This window comes from Aulonocara stuartgranti, assembly GCF_965226115.1.
Source record: "Aulonocara stuartgranti genome assembly, chromosome: 13".
Classification (NCBI taxonomy): domain Eukaryota; kingdom Metazoa; phylum Chordata; class Actinopteri; order Cichliformes; family Cichlidae; genus Aulonocara; species Aulonocara stuartgranti.
This window is the reverse complement of record NC_138949.1, coordinates 9,081,407-9,103,099: the sequence shown is the minus strand read 5'-3', so window position 1 is coordinate 9,103,099 and position 21,693 is coordinate 9,081,407. Positions and strand designations below refer to the sequence as shown.

General features: G+C 40.8%; 1 protein-coding gene across 1 annotated transcript in view; it reads left to right on the top strand.

Annotated features, from left to right (window-relative positions):
* dntt (deoxynucleotidyltransferase, terminal) overlaps positions 1-21,693 on the top strand; it is a 108,202-nt gene that overhangs the window by 21,996 nt on the left and 64,513 nt on the right. Inside the window, exons 4-7 of the mRNA XM_082556417.1 lie at positions 12,044-12,214; positions 16,616-16,687; positions 16,890-17,013; positions 19,586-19,718. Coding sequence (XP_082412543.1) covers positions 12,044-12,214; positions 16,616-16,687; positions 16,890-17,013; positions 19,586-19,718 — 500 coding nt within the window. The remainder of the gene's footprint in view (positions 1-12,043; positions 12,215-16,615; positions 16,688-16,889; positions 17,014-19,585; positions 19,719-21,693) is intronic.

Below are 21,693 nucleotides of genomic sequence, written 5' to 3'. Positions count from 1 at the left end.
CCGGCTTCCTCCCACAGTCCAAAGACATGCAATTAGTGGGGATAGGTTAATTGATCAATCCAAATTGCCCATAGGAGTGAATGTGAGTGTGAATGGCTGTCTGTCTTTGTGTGTTAGCCCTGCAACAGACTGGCGATCTGTCCAGGGTGTACCCCGCCTCTCGCCCTATGACAGCTGGCATAGGCTCGAGTGCCCCCTGCAGCCCTGAAAAGGATAAGCGGAAGCAAATGGATGGATACATTAATAAGATGCCTGAATTGTTGAACATTTTTAGAAGGCATGACTTCTGTGAAGATATATTAGAGCAACAGGTAACATGACTGGCTGATATCTTGTTGTTGTTCTTTGGAAATTTTTGGGTGGAACCAAATATGGAAGTATCCCATTAGTTCATTCTATTCAGGAATTGTGGAGTGTTGCATTACCACTAAATATAATGTGAAAAAATGGATAGGAAGCCATCATTTCATTTAAATCCCAGTTTCTGTGAGAGGGTGGGATTAATTTTTTTTACTAAACTTTAAAACTATTGCTCACTTCCCTTCTGACTACTGCAACACATGATGAGGCACACTGTGGGTGAACAGCATCTGGATTTGTCTTAACATCCCCCTTTTGAAATAAAAACCCTTACTTTTTGTAGTAATACCCAAACAATAACAGAGGAAAGTTGGTCATATTTCACTATTACACAAAAGCTTTGTTTTTTTTTTTTCTAATCGGACAAAACCAATTTATTTAGAAAAGATACAATGTGGTGAAGCAAATAATCAACACCCAGGGGCTTTAAATGATGCAGTTTCTTCTTACAGCTCTCTATATAGGGTAATCCGTTAGACAAACAAAGGAAGTGTGGGAAAACCTGCAGTGATCTCAGGAAGCAGGGATGAAGGAGCGTATCCGGAGGAGCAGTGTATGTGTTAGTGAAGGAGGAGGAAGTGGTGGTTCAGAGTGGTGTCAGAGTCATGAAGAGAGGATGAGCATCGTCCCAGCAACAGCACCCCAGTGAGGTGTCAACCACATGCTGGCAGCAAACGGCCCTTCATTCCACAGCCATGCACTATTGATTTATTCAACCCTGCTCCCTTCTTATCTCTCACCATCTCTGCCTCAAACTCTTTTACTCCCACATTACTTCTACATGCCCTTTTCTTATGTATAACACCACCCTAGCCACCTACCCATTCTTCCTGTGCTTTCTCCCACTCTCGCTGTCTTGCTGTGACTGGGAAATTCACAGCTTACTTACGCACATAAGTCAAGTTTACACTCTCTCTTTTTTCTATCTGCTTAGCCTCCATTTTTCTGCTGTCATATGTTCACTATAAGTCTGATGCAGAGTGTTAAAAAAAATCAACACTTGTGTCTTGGGTGAGCATCGGTTATTTTTTTTCTGATGGTAGCACACATGCGTGCACTTATCGGCCCCTTTTGTGCATCGCTTGGATACTAATTGGATCGAGATATAGGGAATTTTGGAAGCTGGATCAACACCTTGGGCTCTTTTTTGTGTTTTGGGAGTTGGTTCCCGGGCAATTTTTGTGATGTATGGGGTGAAGTTGGCTGCTGCTGTTAAAGAGTACAGTTGCCATTTAATGCTCTGGTTGACTGGTGTATAACCTCAAGCAGATATATACCAGCAAACACAGGGGAAGAGAGGCAGGGAAGCTAAACATCTTGACTTCTTTCTCTTGCAGTACAAGACCTCAAGTGCATTGATAACACTGACATGTCACAGATGAGGAGATGGTTGGAGGGGATATTGGAGCACTGAACCTTAAATGCATCACACTGAATACATCCTTTACCCGATGGAGTTCACAACTTACAGAGGAAACAAAGAAACGGCTCAGAGAGGATCAAAGCTGGAGCAAACAGCGAGGCCCTGTCTGTGCTTGGTTTTAGAGTTTTAGAGAGACTAAAGATAATAAATATTACAAAATGCCTTAAACATCTCTTTCACAGCATGCATAAAAAGTAAATTCTTTTTTATTCATTGTTCGAACCATGAAACTTAATGTTACATGAAAAAAAAAAAAAAGATGGAGGCATGTGCCCGCTACCCATTCATTAGATATGGGACAGATAAAATCCATCTCTTAGATGCTAATCGTGTTAAAACTCTTCTCAGTGGGTTCTCTGACCTTCTTTCATGGTTTCTTTTTGAGCATGCGGTGAGGCGGGCTGCTGTGCGAACATGGTTTGCAGGCATGTTCATGATAGTCGGTGATGGGGGGTAAATCGGCGTGCTATATCAACGTCCCTGCACACCAAGTCTCCCTATCAGACTTAACTCCTCATTAATTAGATGAACGCAATTGCAGGGTGGATTTTTAAGCCTGCAGTGCTGATTCCACACAGCTGCTTTGACAACATGACAGTTGACAGACTGGTGCCAAGGCTCCGTGCATGTTTATGTGTGTTTCTGTATATGACACTTTAAAGTTCTAGTTTTCCACAGGTGAGATGATTGTATATATAATGACTAGAAATTAGAGCCATTTTTATGCAGTTGTGGTCAAAACTTTATCATGGGCATGAATGTTTTTTTTTTAATTTTTTGAACTAATCCTTTTCAAGGGTGGAATAATTACTAAGCATACATCTTTAATTCTTTTATTTGTTTTATGCGGTCTCGTTCCATTAAAATTAAACTACCATAAAAGTTAGAGACATGTTTATTTGTTTGCAAATTTGCAAATTCAGCAGGAGATCAAATAATTGTACATAATCTACTTACTGCACATACAGTGAGTACATAAAGTTTATTATTAAAGCACTTTTCATAGACACGTTGTTGCAAGTGGTATACAACAAAAGAGAATAAAAGAAATTAGAAAAATGAAGTACTTTAATAGCAATGCAAAATAAAGTTAAGACATGGAATGACAGACATGAACGAGTACTTTTAAAAACAGTTTCAGTCAATAAAAAAACACCAAAGTTTTAAACTGATATTTAAGATTTCACACAGTCAGCTAAACGCAGCTGTAGTGAGAGAACGTTCCAGTATCTTGGAACATTGATTAAAGACTTGTTCTTTGTAAAAGTCTTTGCAAGTACAAGTAGAGCCACTGCATTTTGTATCACTTGAAGATATCAAATGGCCCTTTTCCACTAGTACCTGCTCAGGTCAACTCTGTGTGGCTCGACACAGTTGTCAGGATTTTCCATTAGGTGGCAGTACCTGGTACCAGGTACTTTTTTAGTACCTACTCGGCAAGAGTTCCAAGATGAACTGAAAATGTGATGTCAGCAGACTGCATAACACCAATTGGCAAGTCAGTGGCTACACTAGAGTATCTCCTTTACAAAAATCAAAGCAACATTTTTGAAATGTGGAAACAAGAGAAATGGCTGCACAAAAACAACACCGTGATCCCCGAGTCTGACAACAAGCCATACACCAAGCAGCAGGTATACCATCGCCATGATGTCCTCCTATGTTGTGGTGTTCATGTCACATAGAAAAACAAAGACATTCAGCTGCATTGCTATAACAACCCCTCGCACATTAAATGTAATGGAAAACGAGTCAAGCCCCATCGAGATTCTTCGAGCAGATCTAATGGAAACTAGGTACTAATGAAAAAGGGCTAAAAGAGATTGTTTAACTGAACACTACAGTAATATAAACACGATAACACAGATGCACAAATAACTTTCTTGAGTTCCTTGCATGAAGGAAAAGGAGAAGTAGATTTTACATGTGAATCAACGCCAAATATTATGCTAATATCTCAAATGCTGGACATAGCAGTTGCATGAAAAAGAAGCAAGATCCTGACTGATTTTAGGATAAAAATTCAGGATCATTGTCTCAGTTTTGTTGGTGTTTAAGACAGGGAGCCAGTTCCTAATTCGGGTAAACAGTGGACTCAGGTAGAAAACCTGAAGCTTAAAGACATATACAAGTGAATGTCATTGGCATAGAAATGTAAGAAAAACACTGAATAATGCCAAATGAAAAATGTAGAAAGAAAATAATAAAGGTCCCAGGACTGAACCTTGTGGAACTCCACATATTATGGAGGCAAAGTCAGAGAAGAACTTGTTTATCCTAAAAGAGAAAGTCCTATCAGATACACATGAAGGAAAACAGTCTAATGGAAAGTCACATACCAGCCAACCATAACCCTGTTTAGTAAAATCATATGGTCAACAGTATCAAAGACTGTGCTGAGGTCAAGTCGAATGATATATGATGAATGTTATAGACCTTCAAAAGAATAGTCTCAATGAAGTACTGCTTTTGAAAACCAGACAAAATGGATACAAAATCTCCAATCTGTATAATAAGGCTCTGAATTGACTTTCTACAATTTTTACAATAATTTGCAGACAAATGGAAATTACAAAATATGGTGAAAATTACCAATAGCGCAGGGATCAAGATTACATTTCTTTAGTAAAGGATTTACCTCAGCATGTTTAATATTGAAGGAAACACAGCCTTGCTTCAGGGAACTGTTAATAATAGACAGCAACAATGGACCAATGCTATTGAAAGTCCCGAAGGGAGGTAATTTCTCTAATGAGCATGATGAGGGTTTCATCTTGCCTATTACTGTGGTTAAGTCATTTAGTGCAATTAGAGAAAAAGAAGTAAATGATTCAGGGCCCTGAGGACCATTTTCAAGCTCAAATATATACATACATCTCCACCAATATTTAGTTAAATGTCCCTTAGAGAGTTGCACCTCGATCAGATACTTTTGGTAGCCATTAACAAGGGGCCTAGTAAAAAAAGTTTGGGAACCACTGGTCTATGGTGAGCTAAAGCTCAATTCGCTGTGGACAGGGATGGAGGTATTTCAGCCGTTTCCAGTTCATGACTGGTTTGAGACTTAGTAGTCCCTGGGCTGTTCCTCAACATTCTACCCAATTTCCTCTCGTCTGAGGGTGACAATTTGGATCTTCTTCCAGACCTGGGAAAGGTGGTTAAACAATTAAACAACTTATAACTTTTACTTATATACAAATGTTTGAACTGATGACTTTGGTATCTGCAGTTGTTCAGAAATAGCTTCATAAGATCTTCCTTACTTATATACATCTACAATTGTCCTTTATAGATCATCACTTTTCTTGACCTTACTCTTTGTGTACGTCGGTCCAGGGAGTTATTTTAAATAAATCCTTTTTATTCTAGCAAAGAGAATCTTCCACTTGCAGTCAATCATGGTGACTTACCAGAAGTTAATAGGTCTTGGCTGTGTCAAATTATGAGACACTGTGGAATCTTCAGCACCGCTTGTCAGAAGATTTAAATGAGTGTACGTGTATATTTAAACCTGAATGTACTTTTGACTTCATGTGAACAAAAAATTCAAACATGTAGACCCAACTTTTGTTATTTCAAGACAATAAAAACGTGTGCGATACAACCATTCCACCCGCAAAAGTTTGCTCAAAAATCAGCTGAATTTGTCAAGAAATAAGAAGAGAACCTAAGGAAACCTTTGAGTTAAAGCTGTAAGTCTACACTCCAGTCACATATTGATTGTTTGAAGTGGTGGTGTACAGAGGCAAAAATACAGAAAAGTACCCTCTTTGTTTTTAGTTCTGTTTTGGTCTCCACCAACTAAATATTTGGAAATATTTGGCTCTTTAGCTGCTAAATATTTTCTGATTTAAGTCGTGTTCATTTTTCCAACAATTATTGATCACTTTTTGATGCAAAATTCCTTCGAGATGTTTGAAAGCTTTCTTTGAATCCTCCCTGCTTTTCATTCGATGATGAAATGAAGGAAGTCTTTTCTAACTTTTGTTTACACTTTGGATAATCTGAAGTTTACCCTGTGGATTTTATGTCAAGTCAGATTCAGGTAGCCTCAGAGCACTGTTCCACACACATCTCCTTAAACTGCTAGTAACACATCCTTCTCACTAAACACTTGCACAATACCAATGTGCCCTTTCACCTATCCAGTAACAAGCTTGCTTTTCCAATTTGTCGCATGCTGTGAGGAGAACCTAGCTTCGTGTGCGTGTGTGTTTGTGTGCTGTAAAGGGTCATTCTTTTTCCATGTGCTGCAGTAAACGGGTCATTGCGTCTCCTGGGTGAGCTGGGCTAAAGTCTTGCTGCTCACTGACCTGATGCTGCATGTCTGCACAGAACTGCGGGTGATGCATTGACCTCAGATAGCGCCTTGACTAGAGGAGAGGAAATGAAGGTCTGCCCTGAGCTCTGATAACACTGAGCTGCATTAAAGTTCAGGTCTAGGATTTCAAATTCCTTACTTTTCAATATCTGTCCTTGGAGGGGGGGTGGTGGGTGGAAGATGGATAGGCTATATGATATTAAAGCGGCATCGGCTTTTATTATTATTCTTAAACATTATTGATTCATGCACCACATAAATGGCAGTATCGCAACACATTAGAGTTAGTGTAATATGAAAAACTGACCTAAAATAACCCAGTTAAAAGCTTCTTATTAATGCTGAATTGAACAATGTAATATGAAAGGATAAATTTATGGTAGTGCATAAAAAAAGGAAAACAGAAGCATCTGTGGTCCTTTTATTACACTACACACCTCTTCACAGCACTCAGAAGTGTTGTTGATAGTGCACAGGTCAGTAAAAAGAAAGATTCCAAAAGACACAGATATTTTTTTGTGTTTTTTAAGATGCATATCAGATGGATGCGTGAGAAATTAGAAAAAACCAATGTGCTTAGAATGAAAAACAAAGTAAAAAAACTCCACGTGTGAATGTACTGAATAAAATATTCCTCTGTGAATGGCATGGTGTCTGCATGCATCCTTCTTTTGAAACCTGTTTTACATAGAAAACAGCTTTGCAAGAGTTTGCCAAATTATAAATGCTACATTACATATTGTCCCAACTATACTGTTACAAGCCATTCGTTATTTTTTTTTACCAAAACACACAATTTGATTTCCACCTTCCTACTTTCTCATGCAGATAACTGAAGACATTTTGTAACTAAAGTAATAACATAATTGTGACTGTAATGTAATACTGAATTTAGTAGCAATGAGTCAGATTACTTGTTGGTGACTGAATGGCTCTTTAGCAGTTAAATATGGCAATTTCTAACAACCTTGCTCGCTTTATAGAGTAATTGGTCCAAGATATCCTGAATTGAACTTCTTTCTCACATTTGACTCTTTACAAATGTGCAAGTCACTTGGTGATAAATGAATTCAAAACTACAGGACCCTGTCTGTCAAAAAATGTGCCACTTTAGTCACGTGTAACCAGATCTTTTTAAGCAAACCTGGCCCTTGCTGTGGCGAAGAGAGTACTCAAATGGACAAATTTAATTGAGCACTCCAGTTTCACTCACAGTGTGCATCAGTTCATTCAAGTCATTCGATTTGCCCTTTGTACATGCAGCTGGAAATGCATGCTGTGACATATAATAAAAGCTTTTTTTGTACAGGTAGCAGATTTGCACATTGTCTCAGTTTTGCATTACTGTCAATAGATAGACAATGACTTGATATCAAAACACAGCACTTGAGTTAGTGAGCAAGGCATTGTTTTTGGAGGTATGCACAGTAAAATAGTGACAGAACAGGGATGAGCTGAAAAACTAAACATTTTTCTTTAAACAAGGCAATTATCACATTTATATGATTTAGTAGCACATGCTTTGGGGTTTTGGCAGGAAGAATACTCAGAGGACTTCCATGCAGCAACACATTTCTATTTTGTATCTTCTGCTTCTATAAATGAGTTAATCGTGATAATTGCATCAAATAATGTTTCCTTGTCATTCTAGACAAGTTACATGATGCCTTTTTGAGCATCTTTAAAGCACACGGTGCTTTAAAGAATAATGCCATGTTGCTTCAATAAACTTATCTTATTTTTTCAGAAAAAGAGATCCATATTTAAAAGAAGAGTAATTCACACACAGTATTTTGAGTCCAGTCCCACCTGCTGCTCTTTTCACTCCTCACTGCACCAAACCTGCTGCATCTCTGAGTCTTTTGACATGTTTTATCATAACCGACACAACAGCATTGCTTGTTTTAGCTAATGAATGACTGCAATAATGATGATGGTCCAACTTTCCTGTGGTGACATGTTTTCCTCCGCTTGGTTCCGCAACGGTAGCCCATCACTTCAAACTGTGAAGCGGTCCAGCTGAACATGGTGCCAAATGTACTGCTGCGTGCCAGTTTACTCCAATATTAGAAAGTGTGACACTTGTTTCATGAGCTCTTTTCTCTCTCTCGTCATTCTGTTAATGTTAATTAAAGGCTTAAATCTTGAGTGTGACTGATGTAGATCAAGTGTATTTTTCCTTTTCCACCTTTTCTTTCCCCCTTTTTTTAAAAACCACTATAGAGTTTCTGAGAGATTGAACCAATATAAATAATACTAATAATAATAATGAATGGCTATTTGGGATTTAGCAATGACTGTACCACCATGTGGCCATTTATTAACCACGTTCTAAGCTTTTTGAGTTAAGACGCCACAAAAAAAAAATTCTTAAAGCACACGCATGAGCTTAAGTAGTATTGCTAAAGTCAGACGAGGCACCCTATTAGTTTTAAGTAAATTATATGTTGCACAGCAGTATTTGGAAGATCTGTTTCATTTCACTTTTTCTTTCTTTATGTAGTGCCAATTCAAAACATTTCCCTCAAGGTACATTAAATGACAAAGTAAAGACCCTACAATACTAAAGAAAGCTGTACAATCAAACGATCCCCTATGAGGATCACTTGATGACAGTAGAAAGGAAAAACTCCCTTTTATCAGGAAGAGATCTCGAACAGCACCAAGAGTCACGAAGAGTCAGACATCTGCAGCCACTGGTTGGCGGGTGATGGGAAAGAGAAGTGAGCCTTGTTAATGACACACCGTTTATAAATACAGATATAATGACTATGATTATGATTATTACTAGCGGTGATGTAATAGCACTGATAGCTGTATATGGTGTAACTATGTATAGGAACAGATGGATAAAAATAACTGTATCTATAAATCAAGTCAAAGTCAAAGTCAACTTTATTTGTCGATTCTGCCACATGTACAGGACATACAGAGAATAGAAATTGCGTTACTCTCAATCCCTAGATAAATAGCAAATGAACATTTAAATATATTTAAATATAAAAGTGATTAAAAATGCAAGTAAAATAATTAAAAAGTAAAAATTTAAATAAATACAATTTTACATATAACAAGAAAGCTGTACAATATACAATATAATGGGTAAATGACATTGAGTGTAAACCAGGCAGAGTAGTGCAAATAGGCAAATAGTGCAAATGGAGATTTAGTAATGTACGGTAAGAGAAAGTGTAACAACAAAGTCTTATGAGGTAATGGCAGTCCAATGCTCCACAAAGTGACTGGTAACTGGTGCAGGCCAGTGAGTGAGTCAGAGAGTGTGTGTGTTTGTGTGTGTGTGACAGAGTTCAGTGAGACCGTGGAGGAGAGAGGGGAGAGGGGGCAGAATCGGGAGGGAGTTAAGCTTCCTGACAGCCTGATGGATGAAGCTGTCCTTCAGCCTGCTGGTCCTGGCCTGGAGACTCCGCAGTCTCCTCCCCGACGGCAGCAGCTTGAAGAAGCTTTGCATTGGGTGCGTGGGATCAGCCGCTATGCAAAGGGCTTTTTTAGTGAGACGGGTGCTGTAAATGTCCTGGAGGGAGGGGAGAGAGACACCAATGATCCTCTCTGCAGCTCTCACTATGCGTTGGAGGGTTCTATGACAGGACGCATTGCAGGCTCCAAACCACACAGTGATGCAGCTCGACAGGATGCTCTCGATGGTGCCTCTGTAGAAAGTGTGCATGATGGGGGCTGGTGCTCCTGCTCTTCTTAGTTTGCGGAGAAAGAAGAGACGCTGCTGTGATTTCTTGGCCAGTGCTGTGGTGTTGTACGTCCAGGAGAGATCCTCTGTGATGTGCACACCCAAGAACTTGGTGCTGCTCACTCTCTCCACAGACGCTCCGTCAATGGTCAGAGGAGCATGTTGGGTGTGCATTCTCCTGAAGTCCACAACAATTTCCTTCGTCTTCTCCACATTCAGAGAGAGATTGTTGTCAGCACACCACGTGGCCAGGCGTCTCACCTCACTTCTGTAGTCGGTCTCATCCCTGTTGCTAATGAGACCCACCACCGTTGTGTCGTCCGCAAACTTGATGAAGAGGTTGGAGCTGTATGATGGAGTGCAGTCATGGGTCAGCAGAGTGAAGAGGAGGGGGCTCAGCACACATCCCTGCGGGGCCCCCGTGTTTAAAATGATGGTGCTGGATGTATTACTGCCAACCCGTACTGCTTGAGGTCTTCCGGTGAGGAAATCCAACAGCCAGTTGCACAGTGAGGTGTTGAGCCCCAGCTGGACCAGTTTTTGAATGAGCTGTTGGGGGATTATGGTGTTGAATGCTGAACTGAAATCTATGAACAGCATTCGAACATATGAGTCATTTTTGTCCAGGTGTGTGAGTGCCGAGTGGAGTGCAGTGGAGATGGCATCATCGGTTGAGCGGTTGGGCCGATACGCAAACTGGAAGGGATCCAGGGAGGGGGGCAGGACAGTCTTGATGTGTTGCATGACTAGTCGTTCGAAGCACTTCATCAGGATGGGAGTAAGTGCAACAGGACGGTAGTCATTAAAGCAGGAGGGAGATGACTTTTTTGGAACCGGAATGATTGTGGTGGCTTTAAAACATGTGGGGACGACAGCCTGGATGAGTGATATGTTGAAGATGTCTGTGAAGACATCAGTGAGTTCCACTGCACAGTCTCTCAGTACACGACCAGGAATGTTGTCAGGACCCGGAGCTTTACGTGCATTGATCCTGCTGAGGGATCTCCTCACGCTGTCCGGTGACAGAGTCATCACCTGGTCACCAGGAGGGGGTGGGGTCTTCTGTGCAGTGGTGCTGTTTTGGACTTCAAAGCGAGCAAAGAAATGCACTATTATGGATGAGTAATGATAAACAAATGATGAGTTAAGCACATACTAATGCTTAATAGTGTGTGGCATTATTTTAAAGTGCTACCCCTTCACTCTCGTCAGTAATTGTTTCATTAACGTCTCTGTAACTGTAGCAAGATGATTAAGATTTCCTAATAAAGTGACCAGGTAGTGTATTTTACTTTTATGAAATCATATAGGGCACTTATTACTTTTTCTATCAGTTAATTTGAGCATTTTTCCTGGAAAAACAATAAACAGCTTGTTGATAAAATGTCAGAAAAGTGCTGGGAACAGAGTTGTTTTGGTTCTGTATAATTAAGGGTGCAAAACTGAACTGTGCTCGGTTTCTGTCGTACAAAGTGGCCAATTATGGCATTAGAGTACTGTTGTTCCTTAAACAATTACCAGATTTTTTTTTAAAACAGCTGTTAATAGTTTGTCTGATGGATATGGCAAACTTGAACATGCACAGTATATTTACCCATCATTTATGCACGTGCCTGCATCAGCCTTGTTTCCTGTGTCTGCGAACAATCCCCATGAGTAAAAAAAAAAAAAGACAACAGGATGAAAAACACTCATAGCCTCTTGATCAATTTGATTTTTAATGATGAAATAATGATTAAAGCAGATTCTGATTTCAAAATTAGAGAGCTGTAAATGTGGTAGATCCTTCCTTTCTGTCAATCCAGGGTCCAAAAATCCTGCCTTTGTACAGAGAAAGTCTGTGGCTTGCCCCATGGGAGGCTGTGGTAAACAAGTGGAAAATAACAGGCTCCTGTCTGGTGTTTGCCAGCCTCTAATGTCTCTGTCCAGTCATCTAGAAGAAAAACAACATGCAGCAGGTTTCTACTGTACAGGGACGGTGACAGGGACAGGAGCAGAGACAGCCAGTACTGATAGAGGATGGGGGGGAGGAAACCTCTCTCTTTGTCTGGTTTCCTTCTACGGGTCAATGCATCTCGCATGTGAATGCACACCTGACATATTTTTACTTGGCTTCTCTTTTTCTTCCCAGTTTTCTCTTCCTTTATTTGCAACAATTTTGCCTTGTTATGCTTTTTAATCTACATCCTTTAGATGTGCATAAGATCTGCTTTCTTAATTATTCCTTCACCTGCAGGATGCATTTGAAGTGCTGGCAGAGAGCCATGAACTCAATGACATGGAGGGTCCGTGCTTGGCCTTCAGGAGGGCTGCATCTGTGCTGAAGAGTCTGCCCTGGACGGTGCAGAATTTACGGGTCACAGAAGACCTGCCCTGCCTGGGGGAACACTCTATGTGTGTCATAGAGGTAAGGCCCAGTTTCACTTAATCCACAGCAGTCCAGTTAATAACCAATGCATTTTCCCTCTGTATTTTGGTTCTGGTGTCATGTGTCACTTAAAAACGAAATATAATGAAATGTCTAATGCCCTGAAAACTGAAACTGTTGCCCTCATTTTATCGTCTGGGTTGGATTTTCTGACAACACGTCTTTTGAATGCAACGTCGCAAAATCAAAGCTTTCAGATTAGGTGTGCAAACCATAACTCACGCAACTTCCCGGACCCTATTTATGCAGTTGTGCAATGATCTAAAATAATTTGCTGCCATGAAGATACAGTTTAGTATTTTGGAAACACGCTTGGAAGACGTCGGCGATGATTCGAAACACGCAGCATGTGATTTATGAGCTAAAGCACTCGAAACCAATGGCCATTATTAATATTTATGCTTATGTGATATGAAGTGACAGAATTAACTAACACCAGCGTAAAATATTGACACTGATTGATCCTTTGCACTAGCAAATAAGGGATCAATAAAGCCATTTGTTTAAAACACCTAATTGAGTAGCGCATGTTGGCAACGGCCTCAAATGATTTCACTTCAAATACGATACGTTTTCACAACTATTACTACTCGTATTTTTTGCTCCTCTGCAAAGGAAGGCAAGAAAAAACCCAAGAATTTACTGCAGTGAACAAGACCGTGACCAACCCTCTGCGTGGCCAATAGACTGTTTACATATTGACAATATCCCCACGGACCTGTGTGTGGGGGATTGACAGTAGTTAGGCTCTAAGCCTTTGAACTGTATAACACACGTGATCACTAAGTCCTTGTGAATGTGAAGCGACATCAGCTCACTGATGATGAGGACGAAAGCGTCGGCATTTCTTTTCCCTAATTGCAAACTTTCCAGGTTGAGTAGTTTGCCATAAATTCAATACATGGACGTGTTTTGGGGTTTGACATTACATTACTGTAAAATTAATGTTTTACCAAATGTCACCTCTGTAAACACCAGGCTCTGAAATAAATCAAAATAAAATAAAGTAAGATGCAGCACATAACGGGGAGGGGGTGTAATTTCAGTGCCGATTGATGAGGACCCGTTCGATAAATCACTATCTTTATTAATGTGCTGCTGGAAATAGTTTCCAACGAATGAACTTCTCCAGCTTCATTAGATTAAAATTCACATTAAGAAAAAAAGACACACCACATCAAGAGATGGACAAATACAAAACCTGGCAAAAGCCACTCCTCATTACCTCCGCCGAGGAGGTTATATTTTTGGTTGTGTACGTGCATGTCATTCTGTCTGTAAACACGATAGCTTGAAAAGTTTGGAATGAATTCAGGTCAAACGTTGTAGTGGTGTGTAGTGGTGTCATGTTTACAATCTATTAAATCTGGCTATGCCCACCAAGGTCTTCAAAGTCAACTTAATGGTTTAGTGGTTTGAAATGGACAAAAAGCCTTATAACTATGATTCTTGCAGTGTGGTGTGTATTGTCAACATGTAGAAAGTACTATATAAATATAAAAGATTTAATATCACTATGACTTGACCTCTCCTTCAAGGTCAATAGATTGAATTGAAGGTCAAAGTGATAATATTGCTATATAGAGCTATTTAAAACTGTGATCTCCAAACCTACAGTCTGAAATGCAAAGAAAATCTAATTTGAATTCCTCCATGTTGCCAACAATTGCCATTCCACTGCATGTGTGATGTCACATCCCTCAGCCTTTTCAGCCTGTTTCCCTTCCTCAAGATCACCATTTCTGGTGAGGCTTCAGTGAACAGTAGCTGGATCAGCTGAAGGGCCAGTTGGATCTCACAGGTCCTGTGTCAGGTCTTTTCTGTTCATCTGCTGTAGTTTGTTTGTCAGACCTACACCTTATCGTTTACCCTCTGCTTGTCCATTCTCCTCAGTTTTCTTTTTCTTAATGTCCACATTTCTTATTGTGGACATTAAGAAATGAGGGATGGCTCAAGACTTTTGCACAGCGCTGTGTATTATTTCAGAAGGTTTTATTCCCTTTTTGTACGTATGTAGTGAGATCAGATGATCTGGTGGGGGATTCTTTGTGAGCAAAGTATCCCGACCCACCGTCTGTCCGAACCATTTGCTTGCGAGGGGCAGAAATCAGAAAAAAGTTAACTTAAAGGCTGATGAAAGGAAGTTAAAATGTCTGTTGAGAGGCTGCACCAAGGCACAGCATAGGTTTAATAAGGACTGTGAATCATGCAAAGCGTCTGCGGTGGAGTTCAAGAGCAAAATATGGAGTTAAAAATGAATATAATAGGCCCACTTTAAATAAGGAGGCATTGATGCACACGGCCATTAACAACCAGAAGAGTCTGTTCAGTGACAGGTTGCTTCTCCCAAAGACAAGAACTAACAGACTTAAAAACTCCTTTGTCCCACATGCCATCAGACTGTTTAACTCCTCTCTGGAGGGGAGAGGGAGGGGAAACAGGAGGACAAAGGAGGGGGGAACAACTAAGCTGTAGTGCCTCTTCACCTCACTGTGCAATACCTTTTGTGCAATACTTTTGTAAATAGTCAACGGTGCAATAGACTCAATACTTGAAATGTGCAATTCACTTGTATTTTTATTTTTATTCCTATTTATTCTATTTATCCCCTTCGTATATTTTATTTATATTGTCTCTGTATTTATATATATGTGTTTGTGTATAACTCTGTAACTTCTGTCGGTGCTGTGCTTTTTTGGAAATCGAATTTCCCAGAGGAACCCACCCGAGGGATTAATAAAGTTCTATCTTATCTTATCTTATCTTATGTGACAGAAGTAGTTTAAACAGGCTGGCTCTATTGTATATGACGCATTCCATTACTTAGAAATAGTTTTTTTCCCCTCTGTGCTAGCAAGAAGAATGTAGCTGAATCAGTAACCATCTGCACACATAAGCCTTTCTGGAGGAGATTCTCAATGCTGAGTTCAGTCTCTAAGAAATATATGAAAGAAAGACGTACAGATGTATGAATAAAAACTTTGCTGCACACATGCAGCACACGTTGATGGGTATCAGACAAATATATTTTGTCTCTGAGACAAAAAAAAAGGTCTTATTGGGTCACTACATCTCCACATCTACACTCGAGCTCAGGGCAGGAATCATGGCAGGTTGTCAGGGAAAGTGCGGATGCTCGCTCTGAGAGAACGCCAGGTCCCTGTAGGATAACAAGGTGAGCTCAGCAACCCGGCTCTCTCTGACACGTTAAACCTAACATACACGCTGCGCGACTCACAGCGCGTTTCCGAATCTGTCAAAGCTGTCAGCGCCGAGTCAGATTCATTAAACAAAATAGCATAAATGTCCCGGGGAGACCAAATTAGACTGCCTGTAAGTGACCTCTCCTTCTTGTTCTCCTTGCACAATTCAGACGCACGCCTTTCGCTGGGGTTGTCTCTTTGAACAGTTTGCTGCTCAAAACACCAAAAATGACATGACACAAAAAACAAAGTGAAACCAAACAGAGTGAAAACAAAATGCTTGATGTGCCTGTGAACATCGGAGCGACACTCTATCAGCAGCGACTGAACTGCTCACTGCTGACTGAACATCCAAAGTGGGGAAAATATATAAACCTACTGACATGAAAGTCTGGGAGCACTGAGGCAGAGTTGGGGGATGAATAGTCAGTATATGTGTTTGCTGTATGTGTGTGTGTGTGTTTGTGTGAGAGAGGGAGAGGAGCCGTGCATGTAAAGAAGTGTGTCTTTCCCGGAGCGGGGAGTATGTTGAAGCATTATCCGTGCGTTTTGAGGTTGGCCTTAGCTGGGGGCTTGAAAAGCAGAGGTGGACGGGTGGATGCATCACTGAGCAGTGAAGGCTGCTTCAAACTGCATTGTACTCACAGTGTGGATGTTAGGTTCACTGGCTCACCGATACAGGCTGTCATCCATTCATGCACAAGCTCAAAATGCACACGGATACTTATCCCAGAGCAAAAGCATGCAGGCTCATTTCCCCCTGGCCGATATTAACCAGATAGCTGCTACCTGATTCTTCGCATAATGAAGACAGTTAAAATGTGACCAGCAAAATTGGCAGCACTCTCACTGAGAGACGCAGGCAATTAAATGCAGAACAAAGCGGTTTTGGAGCAAACAACAGAATCTGGGGGAAAACATTACCTTGGGGTTTTTTATGATTGCCATAAAACAGGTATTAATCCCAGGTTTCGCAACAACAAAGCCATTATTTGTCGAAAGGAAAAGAAATGGAAATAAGGACGCCTGATATAAGTGGATGGTTTCTCAAATAAGCAGCGATTTGGGGCCCATTTGTTAATAGCCGGCTGGGGGGGAACCCAGGGGAAAACACGCCGATGCTGACACAGACATTGCTTTCCTTGATGATAATATCATCCGCCTTTGTGTTTTGCAGGAGATCCTTCAACACGGCCACTCGTTTGAAGTCGAGAAAATACTCTCGGATGAAAGGTATCAAATACTAAAGGTCAGTGGATGAATAACAACTCAGTCGATGGCTCGCTTTCTCCATTCTGGAGCTTTTAACTCGCTGTGAAAATGATGCGCTCTGTTGCTCCCTCTTAAGGACTCGGAGCTCTTGGAAACTTTGAATGCTTACCTCTTCTCAGAAGAACCTGTCATTTCAGAGCATGTCTCCTTGATTACATACTTACCTCGTTTCCTGCCAGCTGTTCACAAGTGTGTTTGGGGTTGGACCTAAGACAGCTGAGAAGTGGTACCGCAGAGGGCTGCGCTCATTCAGCGACGTTCTGGCGGAGCCCGGCATTCATCTCAACCGGATGCAACAAAGTGGTACATCAACATCTCACCATCCTCGCTCCGCCACTTTACAAATTATAGAGGAAAAATTTCAAGTCGAGCTCGCTTCCAAGAGAGACTCAAAGGCCTAATTGTTAAATCCCTGCGGGGGGTGGGGCTGCATGTCGTTTGGGACTTTATTTGTGCCTTTTTTTTGTTTACTCCCAAAGGATGTGAGCCTCTAGCGGTAATGTGTTTTCTCTAAAGTGAGATATGATCAGCAGGGAGTTTACTGTAAAAAAAACCACAACAGGAGAGTTTTTCTTACAAAAAAAAAAAACAACCTAAATCAATAAGTAGTGACTCTGAAGAGGAGGCATGGTGCAGACGTCTCACCACTCTGTCGCGCCAGAGCGGGCCATCGAATTAAGTTGGTGCTAAGATTTTTTCAACAATTTACAGCCCACGGCCACAAGAGTGGCTCTGTGAGGCTAAAAGAAAAGCAAACTGGCCAAAAGCTGAAAATTTATTTTTCATTTGTGGTAGTTATTAGTTGTTTTTGAGCCATTCTACAAAGATGCTTTTTCTGAAGGTGAGATATTTCATGCATTTATGCACAGAGGATGATTCTGAATGCGAGGACGCCCTGCTTTTGTTCGTAGCTCCAACAGCAGCTCAGATTCTTTACTTCTCCTGTGAAATACTTCATGGATTGACGCTTCGTCTTGTCTTGGTTTTCATAAAGCGCAGATGATGTGTTCTAAACAGTTTAACTTCACCTCCAGCAACTGTCGCCAGGCCGGTATTTGTGGTATACGACAGCATAAATTTTAGCATATACCCCCACCTCCCCTCAATATTTATTCTGTCCACTGGTTTGGCTCGTTTGGCTTTTGAGTGAAATTACAACCGAGAGCATGTCACACATTATTGAGATGAACAACTCTTTTATGCCACTTAAAAATCAGCAAGCACGCAGCTGGGAGACACCGCTCCATCCTGCTGCTCACTTTGCAATTTACAACAACGTTTTTTTACGGCGCACAGATGTGTGTTGTTGTGAGGATTTGCCGTGCTCTTCACACGATGAGGCCTCTCATTTATGATGAAAAAAACAGATAAAGCATCCAGGTTTTCCATGAAGGAGATAACATACACTTATTTGACCTCTAGTACTAGTAAGAGCTGTGAAATGAGCAAATTATTAGATGCTTCTGGTATTAGCGATCACACGAGGTCCCCTGGTAATTAAATATCTTGTGAATCTCCATCTTTGTGTTAGAAAGCTAGCATTTGCTAATTAACATACAGAGCGCAGGTTTGTGTGGCCTTAGATGTTTTTCAGTTCAGGTGGAGCGCTCTGTTCTCGTGTGCTTCTACGACATGCCGTGACATGAACTCGGAGCCTCCGTGCAAATTTTCTGTGAGCCGTTGTCATTAATCTCAAATTCATTGTTTATTTTTGTCGGAGGAGTTTCTGACTACGAAACGCAGATTTGATGGATGCTTCATTCACAAGTGGGAGCTGAGGTCGGCCGAGGCTGATGAGAACGTCATTAATTTCCGCGGTCATAAACCGAAGTGCTCGGCGTAAAGTTTAAAATGATGACCTGATGAAAATCGAGGGCCTGCATCAAATATAACAATCCACAGAGATGAAACCCACAAATGTGAACCTGTTTGTGGTGCTAAAGGAAAAAGTTTGCTTAGGCTTCATGCTTAAGAAACCATAAACAGACAGAATTAAAGGTGTTTGGAGTGCCTCTCTAAAAAATATAAAAGAAACAGATGTGATCAAATGTGAAAGGAATACGTGAGTGAGAAATATGAAGAAATATACCAAGACAGAAGCAGCCAGACATGCAGATAGCATCAGCTTTCGACAGTGACATATACCCCACAGTGCTCTCACATATGAAAAACAAAATACTGATATTCAGCTTTTCATTCGTCTGCATCATTTCTCTGCTTCTTCTGCTGCTTGGAGTGTAGCTGGATGGTAATTCAAAACACTGTACTGCATCGCTCGCAGGTTTCCATTCACTTTCAAACTCCGTCCCATAATGTATTGCGCTGACAGACACCTTCATCAAACTGGTCGTAATCGATCACTTGGAACACTGCGGTGTCGACTCCGTGCGGAGAAATACCGTGTGAGTTTTTGACGTGGAAAATTTGTCTGAACCCTGAACCCTCCGTCGTGCTCGACGAGTCTTGAAAAAGAGCAGAAACACGAATAACCCCATTTAATTTACTTCATTAGAAGCAGAAATATCATTAAAGGTTTTCTAATTAATTGTTGGGGGAAGCTCCATTCTTCGGTGGGGGACAAAAAAAGAAATGGATAATTAATGCTTTTCATGTAGCACAAAGACAGAGGAACATACAAATCAATGAGATACCGATTGATCCACGAATTATAATTTTTGCACCGTTTCTGCGCTCGCTGCAGTCGTTTTGTGTCTGCAGCGGTCGAACACCGGCGGCCGTCTTCTATCAGCCAGGAGAACACATCCCATTTTTACCTTACCTTTAATTCACTCTGACTCTCCAGTTCCCCGGAGCAAATGGCTATGATTGATGGCTGGCTTCCAGACTAATAACCACGTGGTCTTTTTCCCTGCAGGTTTTCTGCATTATGGAGACATCTCCAGGGCTGTCAGTAAAGCAGAGGCCCAAGCCCTGGGGAACATTATTGACGAAGCTGTCCGTGCGATCACACCGGACGCCATACTCACACTGACAGGTGGCTTTCGCAGGTACAAGACTTGTCTCCTCCTTTCAGTGTTGATATTTGAAGATGAAACACAACGGCACCTTCAGTCTTTCCTCGCCCCTCCCCATCCCCCATTATTGTTCTGTTCATATTATACACAGGGAAAGCAAAGACATTAGCAAAGCCTCAAGAGGTCTGCTTGATTCCCAGGTGGATCTTATTACTGTTATTATTATTATTATCTGATATCAGAGCATAGAAGTCACAGAGTGAGTGTCTGGGTAGAAGCGTCAGAGCCGCTGGTGTCTAATTGCATCTTGCAGTTTTCGAGAGTTCTTAGACAAAACGGATTAATTTGATATTTACCACCGCAGAATATTCCCCATCTCACGCCTTTGTTCTTGACAGTAAAACAGAACGCCAGATAGCACGGGTTACTAACGTTTTGCATTTACATTAAGATGCTAAAGTGCATTACATTTGTCAGTCTCAGAGTGCACAGTGAGTGCGCTTGTAAAGCTACCTGCTGAGTGCCACTGTTCGCTCGCAGCCGGTGCCTCCCTCCATTGGCACGTCTTTGTGGTGCTGTTTCATTTATTTATTTATTTGTTTATTTTGTTATGCGCAGTGCTTTGTGGCTCAGTAAGTGTGGAGCACTCCGCTCTGTGGTGTTGTAAAAATCCAGCCGTAACCAGTGGCGTGTGAGGTAAATAATTCAAAAGCAGTCTGGCAGTAAGGATGGGCGCTTGCCTCTCTACAGGGGTAACAGAGCTGCCGCGGCTTTGCTGATGGTCTTTAATAGTGTCTGGACTGCAAACATCACATGTTACTGGAGTTATTCCTGCTCCCTTAAAACCTTATTAAAGTTTTCCTTTTCTGCATTTGCTGTATTCTGTTTGTCAGAGTTTGGTAGAAAATTACTATACGCTAACTTTTATAACGGGGAAAAAAAGTCACTTTAGCTACAGGACCGGTATCGTGGCATTATCTCACATTTGTCAGGTGTAGCCAAAGGCTTTGCAAATTCAACACACTTTGTAATATACAACACCGATTTACATGCTGATCCTTACAGCATACTAGCTTGGCAGCAAATGTGCATGAAATCAGAGTACTTCACTATTTTATACTAGGAGGAAATATTTGCAGCACCAGATGCCGACTGCAACTCCAGAATGACACAATTGTCTAAACAAAGAGACAGCATGGTGCTTTTCCTGAAATCTGTTTCTTACCTCAAGCCGTTTAAACCATGTCCACTGTTCATTTTGATTTCTCTTGCTGTGAGCATTTTCTTTGCGCATTGCAAAAAAAAAAAATTGTAAATCAACAGCCAAACCCTAAAATCATTTTGTAGGCCATACACATGTCCCTTCATGGATTTTTAGACCAGTGTTGAGACTGTAAATGAAATCTATTTTATTTGCAGTTCTTGTAGACCAGAGGTTGATACAAAGTAACCTTTAACACTCAAACTAGCAGACAAGGACGCCTTTATCAAAGAAATACCTGCTGCCTACACGAATCACACGAGTGTTTTATTAAAAATCACCTGTGAAAAATATGATATATACACTCAGTGGGCACTTTATTAGGGATGGCTTAACTTAATTTTATTAAGGAAATGGTATTATTTCTCTGCTCAAAACATACATTACATAAAAAACAAAACTATCCAAATGTACCTAGCCCTCTGATTACCCCCCCCCTGTTAAATTATGAATTAATTGTGATTGACAACATTTCTTTTGGGAAAAACTGAGTCCAATTTCACTACCCAAACCCAGGCCTGATTACTGCCAGAACTGTTGAATCAAGAAATTACCTAAGTAGAAACTGTCCGACAAAGTGAAGTAGATTAAAAGATTTAAAAAAAACAAACAAAAAACCATCATGCCACTAAAGAAACAACATCACTGACATCTATCAGTCTGTAAAGGGTTACGAAGCTATTTCTCAGGCTTTGGGACTCCAGTGAACCACGATGTAAGCCTCACAAATGGAGAAAACTTGCAACA